A 23,428-nucleotide genomic window follows, 5' to 3' on the forward strand; every position below is an offset into this window, starting at 1 on the left:
GTAACTCACCAAACCAAAGGAAGTTAGCCTATTCACGTGGGCCATACCACAGAATAACTAATAGTACTACCGTAGCCATACTAGGTACGCGAATACCTGAGGGGCTACTGCGAAAACAGAAATTCAAATTGCGGGGATCTTTCTCTTTTACTCCAATGAAGGCGTAATTAGACTGACAGAGAGATATGCCCAATTTGCGAACTTCTATTTTCGCGGTTATAGTCCTGTTACCGGAACTGTTATCATCTATAGGTATTTCTACAGGTATGAGCGAAATAGAGATCAAATATGTTAATCCTTTTTCCTAAGTCTAACGCTCGAAGCTTCCAGAAATTCGCGCCACTGCGTAACTTCTTCAGGGACAGTCTTAAAGGCATCTGCACCTGGGATATCCTCCATCGCGGTAGGTAAATCAACGCCAACCACGTAGTTTTGCGAAAGAGCCACAGCCCTCACAAAGGTATCTTTCAGAGTGACGAACTTGTGTTCCAGATACATTGTCTGATTTTCCCAGCATAACATCTGTAAGTTCAATATAAAATTGTAAAATTAGTTGAACGCTGAACTAATTGAGCGTTTTCCAAAAAAAAAATACATTTCATTCATGTCTTCAAAATATTGACTTCTTGGGCTCATTTTACTCAGAATCATTTGTACATTCACGCCTCATACATGAAAAAAGGTGTCCCAAAATTTTGTATGAAAAAATATTTTTCCAGTGCGTCACGTTCATACAAATAAGAAATTATTCATACAAAAATGTGACGATCTGGAAAGGAAATCTTGGGACACATTTTTCATGTATGAGGCGTGAATGTACAAATGATTCTGAGTAAAATGAGCCCAAGAAGTCAATATTTTGAAGACATGAATGAAATGTAATAAATACGCTCAATTACCAACTAAAATTAATCAGAGCAAAAACCAACCTATTTGCCGAACGGTAAGTATTAGACTAATATTATTAACTTAGTAGTACCGATTATGAATTCCGACGGATGGACTGACTTACCCTGGTCTCGACTTTATAATGGCTGAATAATGCAATTGGTCGTCTATATCGAATAGTGGACGCCTTCACGAAAGTCGTGCTCTTAAACAGTTTGGAATAAATGCCGGTTCGGTCATAGAAGTGCTGCCTGGCGAAATCCACCGCTCGAAGGAACCGGGCGTTACTCATGTGCGTCAAAAAGATGTCAACATCCCTAGTTGTGCAAATGCCTGAAATCAATGTTTCAGATTTGTGCCTGCAATTACCGCAAATCATATTTTATAAAAAGTTTGACGGAGTTTGGACAATTGGCAAAGATTATTCATGAGACCCAATTTCGTATGATTTCACAAATGATCAATGTTGTAGAAATTAATGTAAACAATCAGGTAATACACCTACAGCTGCAGGACACCGGCTACAAAATTCCCATCAACTCGTAGGGAATAAATTTGGTCTTGCGGACTTCTTAATTCATAACATCTTTAACCTCCTGAGACTACATGTACATTACAATGTACATAATCGTGCAATCTAATTTGAACCTTTCATGAACCAAATAATATTTATAATAGTATTTCTTTTGTTTCATTGCTTTTTAAAACAAACGAAATTCGTTCCAATTTACTTAAAGAATAAGGTTCAAATTAAAAATTTGAAAATATATGCTGGCTCGTGGCTGGGTTAATACAAGTCTCCTCAGAGTACCTACCTAACTAGCGATCCTCACCCCTTTGAGTTGCTGAGCCAGTGAAGTAAATACCTAATGTACAATTTATAAAACGCATCAGACTTACCATAATGAACTGTTGTTTCAGATATATTGCATTTCTTTGCGTAAAGTCTTCCGAATAAAAGAACCCCAATCGCTCTGATATAGTAGCTAACATCGCAAAAAATAAACAAAAGAGCCACTGCCGTTAACACGCTATACATATTGATTTATATTTATCAATAACATAAAAAGATGTACACCGTGCCACCACCCACTTTGCATTAGCTAAATTAGTACCTGTAATATTTAATTATGTAAATAATTTAAAATGGAAAACAACTCATATGGGTAATTAGTTTTAATTTTTAATTTATTCAAAGCATAGCAATTAGTTAAGCAATTATGAACATCTTTTGTCACCTAGGTCTCACCTCGGAATATATCTTATTTATTATTATTCATTTTTTTTAAGTGGCGTGATTAGATTATTTTATGTTAACACAATTTGCTGAAAAAGGGTATCGTAGGTAGGTATTAGTAGTTGATTGCCGCGATTACCTAAATAACCGTTTACTTTCTTCTCGGAATTAAATACATTTTGATTAAAATAGCGATATACTGTCTATTGTCTAATAAAGTCCGCCACCATTTGTCATTTTACTTTAATCCAGATTCATCCCTAGACCCTCGCTAATTAGGTGATAACAAAAGTCTTATGTTATTTTATTACCTACACTAGAGTCTGTTCGGAAAGAGAAGAGTCGTGAAATGTATTGGGCACCGCACAGACTCTACCTAATGCAGACAATGTGTTTACACCGAACCATCAAACCGTAAGTCTTACTCGAAATTAGTTCTTACATAAAAAAACTCTAACATTGTTTTAAAATATACATTATACATATGCATAATAATCGTGCATTGTTGTCACTACACTTGTCTGATGATGTCAGACGGGGATAGATTATACAGGGGAAACTTCATAAGGCGAAATCCTCGGTAATTCGTTCGATATTTAAAAGTCCAAAAATAAGAAATTAAATTACTATACTTTATGTGATTTATTAAATAAAAACAATCATCATAAGTACATATCATTGTACATAATAAATAGAACGAGACAATAATCATTACACTTCATTAAATTCCGCATAAGTCATTGTCAGTAAATCTAATACTGCTATAACAAATAGTACCTAACATGAAACAAATGACATATTAAATACTCGAGAAAGCAAAATATGTGTGTACTATAGTGATCGGTGGCAATTTTATGGCAGCCACTAGCCATTACAATCAATTTCAAGGCATAAGCTCGGGCAATATGATTTTAGTCCTTACGTTACACTATCTCTAAAAAATATTTTCAATTGAAATTAGCTGTAACTAAGTAGGTACCTACTGATATATTTAACTTTATTGCTCTGTCACGAATTACAATTACAATTTACTAATACAATCGCGGAGCGTGATTATACGCTCCGCGGATGATGCGCCGTTTAGGGTCCTAAGCTATATTGGTTGTTCAATACCTACGCTACAGAATTTCCAATTTAGCAAGAACCCTTAATGGCATAACAATCCCGTGTGGTGACTGTACAATGAAATGTTAGAATATCACGTGATTTAGATTTATTTTATTAGTTTAAATGTGACGTCCCACGGTCAAAGGTACCTTATGGCGGGTATGGAGTTATGCATACCCCAGTAATCTACAATAAATAAGCTATCGATAACACAAAAGATCAACCTTCTAGGTTGCGTAGTTACAGAGATATGATTTTTTGAAAATAATGTTGTGAAATGAGCAACTTTACGATAGAGAAGTTTTAAGTTTAGCCGCCTAAAAAACTATGTTCCTGAAGTAAGTTACATAGTTGACTACAAATAATAATACCTTATATATCTGAGATTAAAAAAATATTGCGACTTGTTCTGTAATGCAAATAGAAACTTTTGATATCGACTGATTTATGTGTATACTAACCAATCTCTTGAAAATAAAGTTTTATTTCATTTTCACGATTGATTGCAATGAGCTCTCAAGATTTAAATTTTATCTATTAGAAAACGACACTGACAGACAGTTTAAGCAACAAACAATACCGATTTAGAGGTGAAAATGTATTTTCTGACTTTTTCATTTAAAATCACAAAATTGAATATTTTTACTTTTAATGTCACACACAATCAATTTTTCTGAGCACATATGAAAGAAATTCTGTCATTCAAATGAAATAAATCCTAAAACCCCAACTAAATACTATATTTAACCCCTTATGCCACTTTAAACTTACATAACAATAACAGTATTTGCTCCATACATTTACGAAAAGGTACCTTATGGAAATAAATCTAATAATACATCACTAGTAAATATCAATCATATTACAGTTTATCTTTTATGAATAGAAAATATTAATTTACATTAAACTGCCCCAAATTTAATTAGTTCTTCGTCATAATAATCTTAAAAAAGACCAATAATTTGTATGTAATGAAAAGGTACCTTGTGATTAAGTTACATGATGAGGCATGATGATGATGGAACAGTTAGGATAAACTAATAATATTTTGGTAATGGTATAAATCGTCTATTTCTTATCAATAATATATTTCGGTTTCTATTGAAGATAAGCGGCATTGAGGTTCAATGACCTCAGATATTCCATAAGGTAATGCGTCGGGTATTGGCATTTTTCAGCAAACCAATGGCTGATTTACTGCATGCGACCAAACCAAATGAAGATTATTCTAGTTAAGAAAGACTTGACGAGAATAACTTTGGTATAATAGCAGACTACTTGGATTTGTGATGTCGGTCCATGTACGGTTATAATATTTGCGAGGCGCCCCAACCAGAACTGAAATTATCAAATTAGTTTTGCAGAATGCTAATACAGGAAATTGGTAGAGAACTACCAAACTTCTTTTCCCGTATTGACTAGTTTTTTTGGGAATTTTCAATCTTTTTTCCATAAGGTACCTTTTCTACTAAACTCTGAGACGACATTACTAGGCTTATAACTAACTTATAACAAAAATAAAAACAGGTAAATAAACGTTACGCATTAAGGTTTCAGATCACACAATAAAAAAAATTGAGCATTTTTTCACCTCTTTACAAAACATTTCATATCTCCGAAACTAGAAACCCTCATAAGGTACCTTTTCCCGTGGAACGTCACAAATAAGTTGGTTGTCACCACTGACTGCCAAAGTCTTCGTAGGTACTTACTAGGTACTCCAGTACCTTATATTAGGTAATTAGCTACAAGCATTAATTTTTTGGAAGATTTAAATTTATTCTACTTCCCGTAAAATACAAAGTCAAAACCTTTGTGACACAACTTATGACCTGCCTAAGTTGTTCATGCATGTATTAGGCCATTCCTACTTAAAACCCCCATAGTAACCAAATTAAGAAATCTTTTTAGTTTAAAGTGGTTCAGAATTCCATGATACAATTATAAGATGTTAAGGATATCTCGAACGATCCTTTAGTTTTATTTTTTTTTCATCTCTCCTGTTCGGAAAGTTCACCTTTCATAGGCTGATAACCGGGTGGAAAATTGCATTTACCACCCTAGGGTGGAAAGTATTTTTTTTTTTTTTTTTTACTTCGAGCAACGGCTAGCAGCCATATATGCCATATAATTCAGTTAAAAGCTCTCATATTAGCTTCCGCATGACTGAAATTGGCGCCGTTTACATTGTAATCGAAAAAATTATAATTTGTTCTAAAGAAATATACTTACCAATATAACCTACATTTCTCGTGTTTGACTTTCCTCATAGTCGAAATGAAAAGTAGAGTGTTTAACTCGGGTAAAAGTAACCATCTCACCCTCGAACTATTGGCGCTCTCTCTTCGTTCAAGCGCCAAAATATCTCGGGTGAAATGGTTCACTTTCCACCCTTGGTTAACAATCTACTATTACACCACACCAACTGGTAAAGGCTCTCTTGATTGTTCAAAAACCGATAGCAAAGTTGTATTTTATTTACATGTGAGGCAAAGTAATCGAATGCAAATTTTGAGTTGTTTTCTTATGTTTGCTGGTTGAATTGACTTTTAAATCATGATGATTTTGAATGATAAATATTTAATAACATTAATTTGCCGTGGTTTTGATAAAATGTAACATTGACATTAGATTACGACTCAGAGAAAAAATACTCAAGCTGTGGAATAACAGATTTGTATTATTTTAATTATAGAAAACTCATAAATAAATAACTATTGTAAACTAATAACGGAGTTTTAGTGAGAGTTTTTATAAAACATTTGCTAAAAAAAGTTGTTATTACACACACTCAATTATTCATAAAAATCATTAATAGACGTAACTGTCCTACAGATTTTTTTTCGTGACACATTGGAATACTTTTCCTACCTATCTAGGTACTCTAAATCAATCCATGCAGGTACTTGGAGTACATAAATACTTAATGTAATTCTAAGATAATAATTCTATGCTATAGTTAAATTAACTAAATACAGGGTGTAATCGTTAAGTGTAGCCAGGCGATAATTCCGTAATCCGGCATGTAATTTCTGCTTTTATTTAAAAAAGTTATTAATGTAATTTTACTCATTGGCTAACGCCTTCGAGCAACACGGAAGGGAGGTGGCATTCGCACTATTTCCCCTCTGCCGAGGTACAAGATTAGCGCGTCAATCTAATCTAGCGCGGGTAATAAAACTAGTTGCACTTGGATTTTTCACTAGACCGAGTCCAGACGCGCGCGGGAACACTGCTGCACCAAAATGCCTGTTTGCTCGGTTTTTCAACCGACGAAAAAAAAAACGGAGGAGGTTCTCAAGTCGACGCGTATATATATATATTTTTTTTTATGTATGACCACGCATAACTTTTTACAGAGATGTTCGATTTTGATAATTATTTTTTTATTGGAAAGGGTATATCCCGAAGTTGGTCCCATATAAATTTGGAAAAAAAATCCAACCTTAAGGGTAGGAAAATAGGGGATGATTGATTTTTTCACTCACCGATTGTAACGTATGACCACGCATAACCTTTTACAGAGTAGTCGTAATAATAATAAAAATTTGGGAAAAAATCCTACCCTAAGGGTGGGAAAATAGGGGTAATTTATTTATATTACAGAACAAAATAATATTTAAAGTAGGATTATTAATATAACAGTTAATAAGCTAAAGCAAGGTAGGTAGCTATTTTAAAAGTAATCAAAAATTAAGCATGTAATAATTTGTATAAATTATAGCCACAGAAAATTATAAAATAAAAACATTTTAACAAAAAAAATAACCGCCGAAAAAAAACTAAAAGGAAATAAAAAAACCGGCACTAACACGAAACGAGTCGACCAACAAAAACAATAGCACACTGAAAAGAAAAAAATAATTATTTTGTCTTCAATAACGCAAGTGAATACCTATGAACTATGTATATACATACTTCTGAAATCAATCACACAAATCTGCGTATTTATATATTTACAATCTGTTATTTTTGGAGTCGGTGCCAGCCTCAAATAAACTTGAGCACCTTAGTGAAGCACCTGCACCGACTCCAAAAATAACAGATTGTAAATATATAAATACGCAGATTTGTGTGATTGATTTCAGAAGTATGTATATACATAGTTCATAGGTATTCACTTGCGTTATTGAAGACAAAATAATTATTTTTTTCTTTTCAGTGTGCTATTGTTTTTGTTGGTCGACTCGTTTCGTGTTAGTGCCGGTTTTTTTATTTCCTTTTAGTTTTTTTTCGGCGGTTATTTTTTTTGTTAAAAAGTTTTTATTTTTCTATGTATTTGTGTCGTCATTACAGATTGGATTTTGTATGTAAGTGTGTGAGAAGTGCGACTGTGTGCACCTTTCCCCCCGCGAAAAATGGGAGAAAGATTTGTACGGTGAGATATCGCTTGGGCCCCTCCCTTCCGATGTGTCGGAAGCCGGTGTTGCTCGAAGGCTAACGCACTTTCGATATCTATTTGAAGTTTTCTGATATCTGTTATATTTACTGAATTATCGCCTGACTACACTTAACGATTACATCCGGTATAAGACACAATAATACATTAATTACTTGAAGTATATTTGTGATACATATTTAGGTGCATTTTACTGCGTAACAAAATCGGAAATGCACGTATTTTAAAAATTCAATTTTATCTTTAAGTAGTATTTGTACATTTAAAAAATTATCTTTTAAGTAACTGGCTCGGATGTAAATTTTCAATCTCACAGTTTGTAAAGTGCTTTTTATAAGAAAATTCACAAGCCGTGAGGAGACATACCTACATTTTGAGGTAAAGGTAAGTATGGAGCGCTTACTACGGAAAGAACAACATAAGGATAGTTGAATTCTTCTATTTAGCCTAATTCGTGTCTTCAAGCTGCTCATTAAAAGCCTTAGAAACGTTGATGTAAAAATCGTGTCAATAAATAAAATCGAATATGCAATATTTAAATAATATGACTGTACAAATAATAACCCACGTTTAGTCACTTAGTAACACTGAGACCCATTTAAAGTAAATATATTATAATTTAAGTGCTATTGTGGGTTACAATAGCACTTAAATTAGTCTATTCCCAAGACTCAAAATAAATATCCTTAACCTTCTTATGATCCCTTTGGGAACTGGTAGAAAAATTATAATAATAAATAATAAATGAGTCTTGAGTAACTTTGAGTCAAAACCACAACATACCTGCTGTAAATACGTGAGAGGGAATTGTTTGATATCATCATTTACCATACCAGCCAGAACCTCTTGTATAAATACCAATAGGTATATTATTATAGTTGACAGTGAGATGCACTAAGACAAATTTCGAATCAAGATCATAATTTTAAAATCCTAATATTCCTATTTCACAAAAGAGCAATCAAAGAACAATAAATCAATCACGTGAAATGTGGGCCCATCAATTTTAGTATAGGCACTGATAATCTCCGTTTAAGTCCCAAAATAGTAACTCACATTTTAACACATCTTTTGTTTTGTTCATTATCACACTAACTTTGCAGTTGCCAATCTCGTTGGTCCAACAATCATTACAGCTTTATGTACCTATTTAACTGAAGAAAGCACTGCACCGACTAAAGCCTGCGACTTTTTAATTGGAACAAGAATTCGCCTCGCAAATGTCCAATCTACGACTGTGTTTAAAGTAGGCACGGCAACAACTACTTATGTTTCTTGTCTAATGCTTACCTTTATCGTAGCAGTCTTGGCTTAAAGCTAAAGACAAACAAATCAACATTTGCTTTCCTCATTCTACTAACCCGTATTTGCGTTCAACTGCTAGGTAAAGGCTTTTCCTCGCAATCAATATCCAAGCCGGTGTATTATTGGTAATTCGGGACGGGAATGACTAGTTTACACGTAACCAATAAATCAGAATTAACAAGTAAACAATATTAAGTACCCTGCCAAACAATTACAATTAAATAAGCATAAATTCCTTCTATTAATACCGCCTTTTCATGGCCGGACATTTTTCATTTCATCGTCGCTCTATAACAGACTGGCTGATTATATTTTATAGTCGCAGAATCAGTTTTAACTTTCGTCCGGCATAACGCGACTCCGGGTCAAAAAAAATGACCCAGCCCAAACCCAACTCAGAACAATAAATACATCAGTCTTTACCATTACCTACTCTAATCCTTCTTCCTAAGTCTAGCGCTCGCAGTCTCCAAGCACTGTTGCCACTGGACCACCTCCTCTGGAAAGGTTTTCATGTTGTTTGCTTCGAGGACGTCCGCCATGGCCTTCGGTAGGTCGAGACCGACTATGTGCGTCCGTGAAAGGACTATGGCGCGCACAAAGTTGTCCTTCAACGTGATGAATTTGTGCTCGAGGAAGATCGTCTTTTCGTCCCAGCATAACATCTGTAAATTTATGAAATTATGTATTATTGAATAGTTTTCGTAAAAATGCACAAGAACATAAAAATACTTGGTAAAAAATATTTTTGCGAATTGAGACAAACCTGTCGACCTTTTGAAAATCAAGGATATTTGCTGACAGTAAGTTTATTATATGTCAATTGCTTTTTAGGGTTCCGTACCCAAAGGGTAAAACGGGACCCTATTACTAAGACTTCGCTGTCCGTCCGTCCGTCCGTCCGTCCGTCACCAGGCTGTATCTCACGAACCGTGATAGCTAGACAGTTGAAATTTTCACAGATGATGTATTTCTGTTGCCGCTATAACAACAAATACTAAAAACAGAATAAAATAAAGATTTAAATGGGGCTCCCATACAACAAACGTGATTTTTCACCAAAGTTAAGCAACGTCGGGAGTGGTCAGTATTTGGATGGGTGACCGTTTTTTTTTTGCTTTTTTTTTTTGTTTTTTTTTTGCATTATGGTACGGAACCCTTCGTGCGCGAGTCCGACTCGCACTTGCCCGGTTTTTTATGATGTGATTGTATCCAATACATAATATTGGTGGCGGGAAGGCGGAGTCAATAAGATATCTTTTGTGCAAATGCAAATAACTCTTGTCAAATTGAGGCCGAATATTTTCAAATTTGACATAGAAGGTCGTAGAGGTGAACTCCGATTGTTGAGAATTGAACAATGCGCTAGCTCGACAGTCCTAGGGATCAGCCAAGATGACATTTGTTGATAAAAAAACGCCAATCCAAACTTAAATACTGTGGAAATACGTTATTTTTCGGAGCATCGCGAAAAATGATTACTTTTCGTTTAGCATTTATCGATGTTCGATTGTCGTCTGGGCTAGGCCCCCTAATATTTTACTTTTTTTTATTATTATAAAAGCCTATACATACAGTGTCCCACTGCTGGGCAAAGGCCTCCCCCCTCGATTTCCATTCGTCTCGGTTTTGAGCAATCTCCGGCCAGTCATTAAGATATGCGTCTAGGTCATCCCGCCATCTCCGTCTTGGCCTACCAGATCCTCGCCCGTCTTGCGGCACCCATACCGTGGTTATTTTGGCCCACCTCTGTGGATGCATGCGTCAGACATGGCCGGCCCCGTCCCATTTCAGCTTGGCGGACTTAGTTCCAACATCAGTAATGGGCGTTTTTGAACGCAGCGTAGAGTTGAGAATTCGGTCAATTCGTTTTGTCCTAGTATGCTGCGCTCCATAGCTCTTTGGCCAACCTTCAATTTGGTCTTTTGCGCCTCGGTGAGTGACCACATCTGAGCACCGTAGGTTAGGACAGGCAGAATGCCGACGAGTTTCCGCTTTAAGGTCAGAGGAAGGTCGCCCTTCATCAGCTCCTTCATAGACCAATAGCTCCTCCACGCGTTTTGGATCGAATATTTTACTAGTGAAGTAAAATCTTACCTTGGTCTCTATTTTGTAAAGGCTGAATATGTCAAGCGGCCTCCTGTAGCGTATAGTACTAGCGCCCATCAGGGCCGCGCCTTTGACAGCCGCGAGCTTCTCGTAGAGCCCCGTACGGTCATAGAAGTGGATGCGGGAGAAGTCTAGCGCTCGGAGGTAGCGCGCGTTGTTCATGTGTGTGAAGAAAATATCCACGTCTCGAGTCGTGCACATACCTGAAAGAATGTTCGCAATATATAAGAGAATGCCAGTAACATGCTTAGTACTATTAGAGTCATGTGAATAGTAGGTACAGTACGCAAAATATCAGAATTAGGTTGTAGAGCGAACACCGAACTTGAATTATGTATGACCAAGGCAGCTCAAATAGGAAATGATTGGACCTCCACCTTACAGAAAATCGCAGCCAAATAACACTAGACCCTACTCATAGTGTTGTGTTCCTGCCAGTGAGTGAGTTTTAGGGTCGGTAACGCGCATGTAACACCTCTGGAGGTCCAGAAATTTGGAAGTAATAATTTGTAGATTATATTGTTTATGTAGGCTAGAAGCCTATTACCTACCTACAGTGTAAATATCGATAAGAAAGGCCTTAACCAACTCAAGCGAATTTGCCTAAGCATTTTTGATACAAAAAAAATTGTATCTGTGCAAAATTAGCGTAGATAGGGCCTAATCAAATTTAAGCCCAGAGGAGACGATACAGATAAGATAATGAATAGGTAATCAACTTAGTTTTGATTTCAATTTCAGTACAGTAGGAACCGAGAGCTTACCGCGAACCACATTCGACGTATTGCCTCCCTGTCACACTATCGTACGAATTTACAAGTGCGACAGAGAGGCAACACGTCGAACGTGGTTCGCGGTAGGCCCTCAGAACACGATTAATCGATATCAGATAGGTATACGAATGCTAGATCTTGGCATATTTTTGAGAAGAGTCAAAGCAGTAGAGATTAGCTCAGCAAAGGGTCTAAAAGGGTTAACGGGTCGGTCTACGTACCATCGACCACACTGTTAACTGTATATCGGCGGACCTTATGCCTTTTGTAATAAAGTCCACCGAAGTACAGTAGGAGTGTTGCTGTTTGTATACCTACTACGCGTACCTAATAAGTATGTTATGTACCTATACCTACCTATGATTTCTTTGGTAAACTGAAAAAGCGCTGAAAAAGTGCATGGATGTGCAATCTCTCTCTCTCAAAAGTTACACACGCCTCGTAAGCCGTGGTTTACCGACCTTTAAGCCTTCTTGACATTATGTCTAGCCACAGTAACCTTCAAGGAGAAAAAAAAACATCAAAAAAAATAAATAATAAACATCAAGTAAAAAATTATAAGTTAAACGAATAGAATTATAAACTATATATTAACGGCCGTTTCACAATCGCCTATTAGTACCTAGCGTAAATATACACGCGGTAGTCTTCCTTTTAACTCCATTTGCTTGAAAAACCTTCCGCTTTAATTTATTCCTGGAGCTGTTTAAGTAAAACCGTAAGTCTACTAAATATTCTGAACACGTTTGAACAACTGGACAATATCGTCATGTGTTTTAGATATTTAAGAGCTCCTTGCCAAATGATAACTACTTCCACCTACTGGCTGTTTAGGTATATGGAAACACCGCAAAAATGGACTTTGAGCTGAAGATGAACAGGTAAAAAAAGTCACGGTCAGAGATCGTTCAGCAACGTAATCTAACTATTATCTAACATATAGTTTTTGTACGTTCTATACACTCATTAGGAAATTCTCGAGAGCCGTCAATAATAAAGACTGGCACTTACCATTTACCATACATGTTGCTCTTCCCATCATTGATTTAAAATTAATGAAGTCTTATGATAGAGTCCAGACCAGAGTTGCATCTTCGCTCGATAAGCTACGTAGGCCTCTTTGTACGTGGATATAATGTGTGCGTGTGTGTGTATGTGTGTATGAGTAGTGTCAAAACCGCCGAGGCAATTTTGATATACCTATAGGTCTCAATCAATTCTTATTGTGGAGTTAATTAAGTTGCATCTTTAAGAATTGACAAGTAAAATGGCTTATCTCTTATCAACTTCAAATGAAGTTCAGGGTTACGACTTTAGCTGATATTTTTAACTGAATTCTAAAAAAGATTATTTTTGCGAACAAAGCCATAACTGGGTTAAAGTTTCCACAATAAGGCCAAGCGCGCACCACGATTTTAAATTTTGCGACACGATTTTAGAATCGCGCTGTAATATATCGCAGAAAATTCACTGCGCGCACTACGATGAAAAAGTCGACGATTTGTTCATTCTCAACATGGGGGCCGATTTTTGAATTTCAATCGCTCGATTTCGTCACTTGAAAATCGGTGGAAAACGGCGAAATGCTAATTTTTGAAATACGAGCAATCGAAATTGGGAATCTAGTGGTATTGACCACTCGATTTCAATTCTATTAGTAGAATTTAAACGCCTAGTAGTGGAGATATCATTTAACGAAATACACGAAATCGAGTGGTCGAATTTTAAAAATCGGCCCCATGGATTTCGTACCAGTCGTTTGTCATGAAACGTGTCTTTAATATGCGATCGCAGTATAACTTTGAGTATTTATACCACAAAGGTGATCTCCTTCTATTTCCATAATTAAATGGTCAACATCTAGCGTCTCATCTTCAGACTCCATCGGAGAAGCAGGTTCCGACATGTTGAGGCTTGGAGAGCGAAGTGCCGACTGAGGTCCGGGGTGCGATTTTATTATCGCAGTGCGCGCAGTGCCATACAACTCCGTATGCTGCAATTCACTTTGGGACAATCGCGTCGCGAGCAGTCGCGGAAAAATGTGACAAATCACAATTTTAAAATCGCTGCGATTTTTTTGTCACATATGCGCGCACTGCCATATAAACACATACGTTACATTTCTGCGACTAAATTATCGCGCGACAAAAAGTCGTGGTGCGCGCTTGGCCTAACTAAACTTGACATTCATAGGGCTCCATGACTCACAATCAGTAATATCTGGTATTAATATGGAGAAAACGACCGGCGTCACAGAATAAATAATAGTACTAACGTACAGAAAGGAAACTTCCTACAAAACCGAAGTTTGACAGGTTCAGGGTCGAATCATGCTGTCCCTTTCTAATATATGGCGCTATCCCTTTCGGCTATTTAGGGTTGTCAAAATTCAAGCCATTATCTTATCTGTGGTCGTGCACGTAAAGGGACGTCAAGTTTTGTCAACCCTAATAATTGCTCGGAGCAATGCTGAGCCGAACGGAGCCGAGTTTGCCCGAAGTCAGGAGTTTCGCACCCCTGCCGGCGTGCGGCAAATCGCATGCGCAAACTAACCTTCATACTGATGAGTGATGATTATAATGATAACGAACTCTCTATTACATCATAGTGTTAACAACTCGTAAAAATGCAATACGATTCCACAAATAAAAAGTTTTCTAATTATTGACACATACTCGTAGGTAACAAGTACGATGCAGTCGCACTTCTTCCGGCGAGCCTTAAGTGCGAAAAATCAATAGTACCATGTAGAATATTTACCGTAATTGTTCTTGGTTTACCTAGTAAACTATTTGATAGAGAACATGGCCTCTAAGTTTTTATATAGACTGAAACTATACCTTTCCGGTTCGAGATTCTTTTACGAGGTACATTACATTTTGTAGCGATTTTTCTTGACGTAACCTAAAAGTCCTAAAACCCGCTTGTTTCTATCAGCGCAAAGAATGTGGAAAGAATATTGTGAAAAAGTTTATAAAACATCAGTTATCATTTTAAAACATGAGTATTTTATCAATATTTCAAATACTTGCCGTATAGCACTGTGGTTTCATTGATCTTGAATCTTCTTTGAAACAGTCTACCAAATAAAACGACTAAATAAGCTCTGAGATAATATCCCACATCCCAGACCAGAAGCAAAATAACAATAATTGTTATAATTACGCTATACATCTCACTATATTAGTGAATACTATTTAGAATTTACACAAGCTTGCCGCGCGACGCATGCCTTGACACTAGATGGACACTAGCAGCTGACGGATGAAACCTCAAGGTCGTCTGCGCGGATATGGCGCGATTCACACTTGGCAAGATGTTTGGCATTTGATAAAATGGAAGAAATAGCTGCTTATAAATTATAAACTAATAGTAATCTAAATTATAGCGTTACCACAAGCATAGCACAAACCATGGACCGACCTTGGTTCGGTCCATGGTTTGTGCTATGTTCGATTGCTTGCGTATTTGCGTAATATTTATCTCTCACTCACAAATAGCCGCGTTCTTGTAATCTTATCGGTCCATGGTACAGAATGGCTTTGTTATTAATGTTATTTTGTTATTATTTGTCGACAAAAGAATTGCGTGCGTATTTTTATGAAGTGTGATTCGTTTTAGAACATAGGTATTCCAAATGGCACCTGTCAATGTCATTGAATGACAAGTGTCATATAAAAATACCAAATAATATTACATTTTCTTAAATATTTTAAATATTCGCACTTATTAGATAATATATTAAATGATATTAGTTGAATAAAGCTATTTTTTTTTCTAACAGCTATGAAACCGATATAAATAGGTAGTGTTATGAATATTAAGTAAAAACAGCCGAACCAATGTCTTCCACTAGTTCGAAACTAGTTCTAGGGCTTTCGTGCGCAATATCGTTGGGCATAGTGACCTATGTTCACATAAAGCAGCAATCAGACAGGTAATAAATATAGTTCATAATGTCCTTACTTCATCCACATAACTGCAGTCATATCATATAAGAAAAGCGTCCTCGTTTAGCACATGGAATTTCATACATCGACCCGCCTGTTCCTGTCTCTATCGCACGCGCATAATTATGATGCTATCCCGCTCGCACAGTGTCATTGACCACCGTCATAGGGCAGGACAGCAATATGTATAAACGCGAGCGTCAATGTACAAAATCCCTCATGCTAAAGCATCCTTTCCTTACTATTATACTAACACTAATAATAAAAAAAACGTCGAAAACAAATTGGACCATTTGGTTAGTTAAAACTTACCTAAGAAATATCTCCGGTATGTAACAAACCATTACAGAAACCTGCAAGTATACAAATAACATCTACATATGTGCTCCAACACATATACAGCCTCTCAATCTAACATAATTATTATACTTTGTCTCTGTTCAGCCGGCATATTATGGATTATCCATCTTTATCCACGTGATAAAATAACTCACTTTTTAACACCGTGGGATAGAAAGTGACAGACACCGTTTTATCACGCTGTCACATAGACAAGAACGACCATCATATCCATACTGGAGTAGGTAAAAACCATGAATCTAGTATATAACTGGATCTGGCATGAAAGGTGGGGGGAAGTGACCGAACAGGATAGTCTTATGTATCTTAGCTATTATTGTTTGTCGTTGTCACAATCTCACATTTTATTTGTTTCCCACCGTACAATTGTAAATTTAGTATGGAATATGGTGGGCAACAAATAAATTCGCATTGCATATGTTTTGTACCTCACGGAGGCATGCATATACCACTTCTATAGGATTCTACCTTCTATGGTAAAAACAAAGTTGTCTGTTTAAATACCTATTTATTTAGATGGGCATAGTTGCCAGCTCAAGCAACATTGGTTGTCAAGTTCCTACAAAGGGTGGGCTCCTCATATTCTTATCTTTTAAAAATTAGTAACGCTAGTAAGTAGTAATATAAGAATACTTTATATATTAATTAGCTTTTTTTATTTTACAGGGAAAAAATGCATGAAGGTGTACTGAAGGATGTAGAGCGACAACAAAGAAGGAAAATAGAAAACCTATACATGCTTGAAAAACAAAATGAATTAACTAAACAATTAAAGAAAGGTTTAAATGAGACTTAGCAATGTAAATAAAACATAAGAGTTAACCTAATTTTGTTTATTTCCTAATGAAACACTTATAAATAGAATTTAGATTAAATACATATAAACAATTCACTTTTTTTCTTTCAACCATTGCTCTAACATGACATCCTTCAGGTTTAGGTTGATACCAGTTGGGTATTTTTTGTCAACCGTGTCCACAAATCCATCAAGGCGTAACTTCTCCTTAGCCACAGCAGCTAGCGATTCAAAAGTCCGAGGTTCCCAGGAGGCCAAATTGGAGAGTGACTTGCGGTCTAACATGATGTTGGCTCGGTCGAGACCCTCTTTAAGCTGAAACTGTGTGATGTTGTGCTGCTCACACGCCGCAGTGATCCTTGTGTTCCACAAGTCCTTCATATCCTGCTTCTTCAGGTCTCGGGCCTTAGTCGCGTATGCGAGCGCTCGGTGTACATTACGCACGGCGACGGAATAACAGTTTCTGCGTCGACCGATGTAATGAGCAGCTAGTTTAAAAATCCTTCTTTTTCGCCAAAATTCATCCGGGCCTCGGACCCGGATTAAGTTTGTAACCGTTAGAAACACCATTGCAGCCTGTGAATAAAATTTAAACTTATGGAATGATTTTTATAAATATAAAAATTTAATATAATTTAGCTACTCATGATTTATTTTTTTAACTACAGACATACATTAACTAATATACCTTATTAATATGGTAAATAAATCCGATCAAGAAATACGAAATGCAAAATAGATATTATAACCTAAAATAGTGACACTGACATTGATTGACAGCTCAGTTTTTTTTTATAATTATGGCCTAGATGCTAGTTTTTTAAGCTATTTGTGGTTGAAAGGCGATTTTAATAGTCGTACCACACTAGATATCTCTTTCTCGCTCTCACTTATATATAGGTGCGACGCACCAAGGTCGCTGTGCGGTGCGATAGTGTGTTACGGCATTAAAATCGATATTTTTTGTTAATAAATCGATGATTATCATCACATCCCTACTTCCTTTCAGGCCTCTGTACAGTACATAATATTTGGCCACCGTGGTCCAGTCTGGGGGACGCATTTATGCGTTAGAGAGAGCAATTGATATTGCTATCTCATTCTACCGCATGGCTGCGTCCCTTGGACTGGCCTGCATTGGCCCAATATGTACAGGGGCCTTTAAATACTAATATTGTATCTAAATGCAAAAATAAATCTGTTTGTTACCTCTCCATGCAAAACCGATTTGGAGAAATTTGGGCTGGAGATTGTTTTGAGGCCCAGAGAAGGGTAGAAAGATTATAGTTATTTATTATAATCATCATTAGATATCATTGCACGCAGGGAGGAGTTGGTAGGTAGGTACTTAAAGCCTGACCAGTAATATATTATATGTATGATCATTGTCAAGAGGGCGCTGTTATTTTCATGTATAGGGTGACAGTTCAGTTTAGTATGAAAAAAATCGTTCCAGTGAAATTCCGCAACATGGCGCGTGATCATATATTACTGGTCAGGCTTTATATAAATTATTTTACTTGCTTGAATCCTGGCGAGAGCGCATTTTGGAATTCTCTTCTATATTATTATAAATGAGTACTTCAGCATTAATTCCCAGCGAAATTTGTCTACGCAGACTAACCGGGTCGATTAAAGAACTTGTTACACCTTGCCAACCTTGCTGAATTTAGTAACTGGACTGCAATACATGAAAGACGATGGAGATATCTCCATCTGATTTCAGTTCTGTGTTTCCGCGTCCATGTCGTCAGTTACTAAATTCAAAAACGTGTAGAAAGCTCTTTAGGTATAAATAGTTGTTGTATTGAAAAAAAAAAAAATTTTATTAAATTTATTAATTTTATTATGTACAAAATTAGGGAAGTCCCGGCGAACATTCATCAGGCACATCTCCCACTGCTATCTTGGGTGAGTCCGTTTCTTCAGCATCACTATCGTCCGAGGCCGATTCAAGCGAACCACTCCAATCAAAGTTGGGGTTCACGTTGAGAAGTTGCTTTACGTCGTACACGCGAGTTTTGCCTTTTTTGATTTGTTGGGAGGTTTCTTTCTCTTTGGGTAGAGCCAGAATGAAAACTAAAAGCTAATAGGCAAAAGCACTGGATTCAGCTGTTATTGCACGAGCTACGGAGATGGAACCACGGAAGTCATCGTAGGTATGAAACATACCCCGTAGCATGACTTGCGTTGTCCCGCGCGACTCTACATATATAGGTATTAGATATATGTCAAGCGAGACTTCAAAGTAAGTATGGTATGAAGTCGCGCGCAACAATGCAAGTCATGCTAGGGAGTATCATGTATGTTATGTACCTATAGTAGGTAGGTAGGGCAATAGGTAGGTACCAATGTTCTATTTATTACTTCTATACCAATGTATAGAAGTAATAAATAGAACGAATATATGCATTTTGTGGTCTTGTGGGAAAATAAATTTAGGTTTATACGCCAAGTAAATTAAGTAAAATTCAAAATCGTACTTGCTATGCAATTAAATTAAATAGACTTACAAATGTTTGATGAAAGGCAAAAGTAACTTCGAGTAACATCATAAGATTTATAAATACCTTTAATAAAGGCCAAAAATATATCTCCTTCAGGTTTTTACGGCAAACCGTTTAAGGATTTCTAGTTGACCACGGTCACCAACAGAACCCTAAAAGATTTGCCGTAAAAAAAGGCGATAATTTTTTGGCCGGTACCTACTGTCAGTGTTGGCCGAACGTTAATTGCAATTAACCATTAACCATTATAAATTGAATCCAAAACCCAGAAGGACGGTTACAGTTTACGGCTCAATTTATAATGGTTAATGGCCTAAAATGGTAAATTGCATTAACGTTTCGGCCAACACTGGGTACTGTAGGTATATAACATAGGTATTAGGAGGGTATTATAGGTACGAATACAAGAAGAGTATCTCAGAAGAGAGTAGAGAATACAGAAGAGAGTAAGTACCTCAATCACAAAAACGGAAGAAAAAATAATCAACTGAATAACCAGCGCAGTCATGATTATTACATAGAGCTCCTCAGCGCATCCACTCAAATGTATAGACGAGGTTCCCATCTCCGTCAAGTAGTTCGATATGCACGATCCTGTTTTACAGCAACTAGAACATGATGCAAATATCTTTAGGTACCTACCTACAACTTTACACGGTACCTAATACTACCTATTACCTATCTATGTATAATCCATCCCTATTTCACTTGGTCACGGCATCACGCGTGAGCGCGGGTGGACCAATTTTCGCTTTTTTAGGGTTCCGTACCCAAAGGGTAAAACGGGACCCTATTACTAAGACTCCGTTTAGGGTTCCGTACCCAAGGGGTAAAACGTGACCCTATTACTAAGACTCCACTGTCCGTCCGTCCGTCTGTCACCAGGCTGTATCTCGTGATCTGGGATAGCTGAAATTTTCACAGATGATATATTTCTGTTGCCGCTATAACAACAAATACTAAAAACAGAATAAAATAAAGATTTAAGTGGGACTCCCATACAACAAACGTGATTTTTGACCGAAGTTAAGCAACGTCGGGCGGGGTCAGTACTTGGATGGGTGACCGTTTTTATAGATAATGGTACGGAACCCTTCGTGTGCGAGTCCGACTCACACTTGCCCGGTTTTTGTTGTTATTGTTATTGTCAGGAGAAGGCTCTCGTGAAAGAAAAATTAAGACTGCAAAAAAAATAGATAATAATAGATATACATTAGGTGAAACAAAGTTCACCGGGTCATCTACTTAGTATGTAATAAATTGAATAAATGAAGATTGCAGGAAGATAGTCAAATATTTGTACAGCTACACAGAAATTATTATTTAAACTTCACAATCACAACCCTGGGTGAAAGTTTTTAACTAAATTATTTATTTATTCTGACATTGTGTACAAGTTTATTCAACTGTGGTTATTTAAAGAGTACGTCTGACTGTCTTATAAGTTACAGCAGTTTGACAGCACTGGTTTCCCTCAAATGCGGCTGACCCTTTTGTTTACCTGAAAGGAACGCTATCAGTAACAAGCTCCACTCCCTTCGAACGTAGTTTTGTATCAGAAGTGGGATCCCATTCGTAGTCGCGTGTGAAGTCGTACCAGTCTTTGCTAAACCAATCCGTATAGGAGTCAAGCTGAAAGTAAAGTAGGTATGCATGATTTCGATAAATGCCGCTGATTAAGTACATAAAAATATAGGCCTTTCAACGGACTAGCTGTATATTTTTGTACTTCACTGAAATATCGTAACACATCAGAACATACCTAAATATTTGTATTACCCTCGCATCATCATCACGCAGCATTTGTTTCTTGCCAGGTAAAAACAGCCTTGAAGAATTATATACGTACTCATAATTTAATTTTGAAGTTTCCAGCTCGTACATACACGTACTTACATATAAACAAAACAAAGGGATAAGAAGATACACATTATTGAACAAATTGTCGTAGGCCTTTTTTAAGCTAGATGGCGCTGTACAGCGCCATACGATTTGTGATAAATGAATTGTCAAACACATAAACACCCGACAGAATTATATACAAAAGTACATTGAAGAAATATTTATCTCTTATTGTGAACATAGTAAAATTTAGGTAGAAATTACATACCCCACAACACCTGATTCCCCATTGTATACTGTCCATAAGGTGTTTGTATTTAGCGTCCTGCCTATAATTGTTCATAGCTTCACTAATGGCTTTTTTGATGCAATTTTTACAGTGATAGATCTTGTACGAGCAAAGACAGGTACCTATAAAGCTTATTACAATTATCGTTGCCATGCAGACCCAGAGATCCCAACAGAAAACTCTTGAATAAGGACTGTAACAGAAGTAAATTGTTACCCTATGTCCTATCCTCTCACATATTATTTAAAGAATGAATCATTGTGGCCAAACTCTACTTCAGAACTCAGTCGAGATAGAGATCTTTATTTGCATCAGGCGTGGCTCACTCCGCGATTTCGTCGCTTTGCTACAGGTAGCTAAAATAACATCCGTTCCACAACAATTTTGGTGGCTAGCCATAAGCCGCGCGTGGCGCTGTCGCCACCTAGCGGCCATATCTGTCCTGATCGTAATAGACGCGCTTTGTTAGAGAGTGAGTCTTCTGTACCTAGTACTATTATTTATTCTGAGTTTGCATACCAGTATGTTACCTACATAATTATGTAAGTAGGTACATATTGGGCCCTGGAAAGGGAAACAGTAAGGGTAGGGGTGTCAGTACCAGACTTTAAGACTTCAATGGATGAATATTGAATCCCATGCTAACGAGACCTTAAGATAATTCATTCATTTTGGGTTTTGAATTCTTTTTTGTAAGATCAATAGGAATATATTCCTTAACATTCGGTATATCCCCCTAAAAATATTCTTAGTGAGTGTAGGTAGGTAAGTTAAATATACTGAACTTTATTTTTTCCCCTTTAGATATCATGTGGAGCAAGTAGAAATTCGTGGGCAACATAACGATCCCAGTAAGCAGAGAAAGCGAAAGAAGTACGTCCATATGAAGCATTTCCACAACTATTGATACACCTGTAATCAAAAACACTATCAAATGACAGTAGTTCTCGGACGTAGATACATCTAAAGCAGTAGAATACGGTTACGTACTGTTTTGCCAATGTATATTGAATCATATCACCTAATAAATTAGGCATTTTTTAAACTGAAAACTTGGACCAGCGCTTGTAGTTTCTCCACCATGCATTTCGCACATTGCCAATAAGCCAAGAAAGTAACAACTAAGAAAATTTGATCTGTGGCCTATTTTATAAAGCTACAAATTACAATTTACAAGCGGAAGTCTCGTTCTAACACATAGGGTTAGAAAGAGACTTCCGCTTGTAAATTGTAACTTGTAGCTTTATAAAATAGGCCACTGGACGCCTTCATGGACCTTTGTGTTATGTACTTATGTACTCTTGATTATCATTATTAGACAAGTAGCGAAAAAAATGGGTAAATATATTTGACTACCCTCACTTTCCTATGTATGTAGCCGTTCAAATTTTGTAAAAATAAACTATAAAATTGTGATACACTCACAGAAAAATAAAACCAATGTACAAACGATCATCACCAGTGTGGCTAACGACAAGTACCAAACGCCCCAAACTATAACGGGGTGGTTATGTTTGTCATTATCTACTTTAATGTCAGCTTTTTTCTTGCGTCCGCACATATTTCCTTAAAATACAATATTTCGGTAAAGTGATCTATTTACAAATCTTTTTGACAGATATTATATAGTTCGACTTCTGATTCTGACATTTCTCCCATTACCATAGACTTCCCATAGAGTTATTAAATAATATTTTTTTCTAGTATAAAACTACGGCCTCGTTTCGTCATCGTTTTGGCAGATTCACAACTGGGTCGACCGTCCAGTGGCGCCCTCGTTAGGGGAATTGTGTTTTCTAATAAACTAATAGGAGATATTACTGCAATGTTCTGCCGCCAGAGTGCAGCACTACCGACTCAGTAAAT

The 23,428-nt window shown here is 36.7% G+C and overlaps 3 protein-coding genes and 2 long non-coding RNA genes across 6 annotated transcripts in view; 1 reads left to right on the plus strand and 4 right to left on the minus strand.

The window, feature by feature from the left end:
- Positions 1-23,428, plus strand: part of LOC134793710 (uncharacterized) — a 192,463-nt gene that overhangs the window by 106,873 nt on the left and 62,162 nt on the right. The window lies entirely within an intron of this gene.
- Positions 132-1,991, minus strand: LOC134794013 (uncharacterized). Its single transcript, XR_010144614.1, has 3 exons — positions 1,789-1,991; positions 1,013-1,221; positions 132-522 (listed from the first exon to the last, which is right to left on the minus strand). It is a non-coding gene; the product is annotated as an uncharacterized LOC134794013 (long non-coding RNA).
- On the minus strand, positions 8,518-11,243 carry LOC134794014 (protein THEM6-like). Its single transcript, XM_063765719.1, has 2 exons — positions 11,034-11,243; positions 8,518-9,601 (listed from the first exon to the last, which is right to left on the minus strand). The coding sequence occupies exons 1-2, from the start codon at positions 11,205-11,207 to the stop codon at positions 9,371-9,373; spliced, it is 405 nt and encodes a 134-aa protein (XP_063621789.1). The 5' UTR covers positions 11,208-11,243; the 3' UTR covers positions 8,518-9,370.
- On the minus strand, positions 16,946-17,692 carry LOC134793624 (large ribosomal subunit protein bL20m). The gene is made up of 2 exons (XM_063765249.1): positions 17,613-17,692; positions 16,946-17,500 (listed from the first exon to the last, which is right to left on the minus strand). Exon 2 carries the CDS (start codon positions 17,492-17,494, stop codon positions 17,018-17,020), a length of 477 nt encoding a protein of 158 aa, XP_063621319.1. The 5' UTR covers positions 17,495-17,500; positions 17,613-17,692; the 3' UTR covers positions 16,946-17,017.
- On the minus strand, positions 18,754-23,168 carry LOC134794015 (photoreceptor outer segment membrane glycoprotein 2-like). 2 transcript variants are annotated; one of them, XM_063765720.1, is made up of 6 exons: positions 22,988-23,168; positions 22,348-22,474; positions 21,542-21,755; positions 20,933-21,063; positions 19,886-20,039; positions 18,754-19,010 (listed from the first exon to the last, which is right to left on the minus strand). In XM_063765720.1, exons 1-6 carry the CDS (start codon positions 23,121-23,123, stop codon positions 18,783-18,785), a joined length of 990 nt encoding a protein of 329 aa, XP_063621790.1. In that variant the 5' UTR covers positions 23,124-23,168; the 3' UTR covers positions 18,754-18,782. The 2 variants fall into 2 exon arrangements, with proteins under 2 accessions (XP_063621790.1, XP_063621791.1); XM_063765721.1 differs by having other exon boundaries at positions 18,797-19,003.

Source organism: Cydia splendana, chromosome 9 (assembly GCF_910591565.1).
Source record: "Cydia splendana chromosome 9, ilCydSple1.2, whole genome shotgun sequence".
Lineage (NCBI taxonomy): Eukaryota > Metazoa > Arthropoda > Insecta > Lepidoptera > Tortricidae > Cydia > Cydia splendana.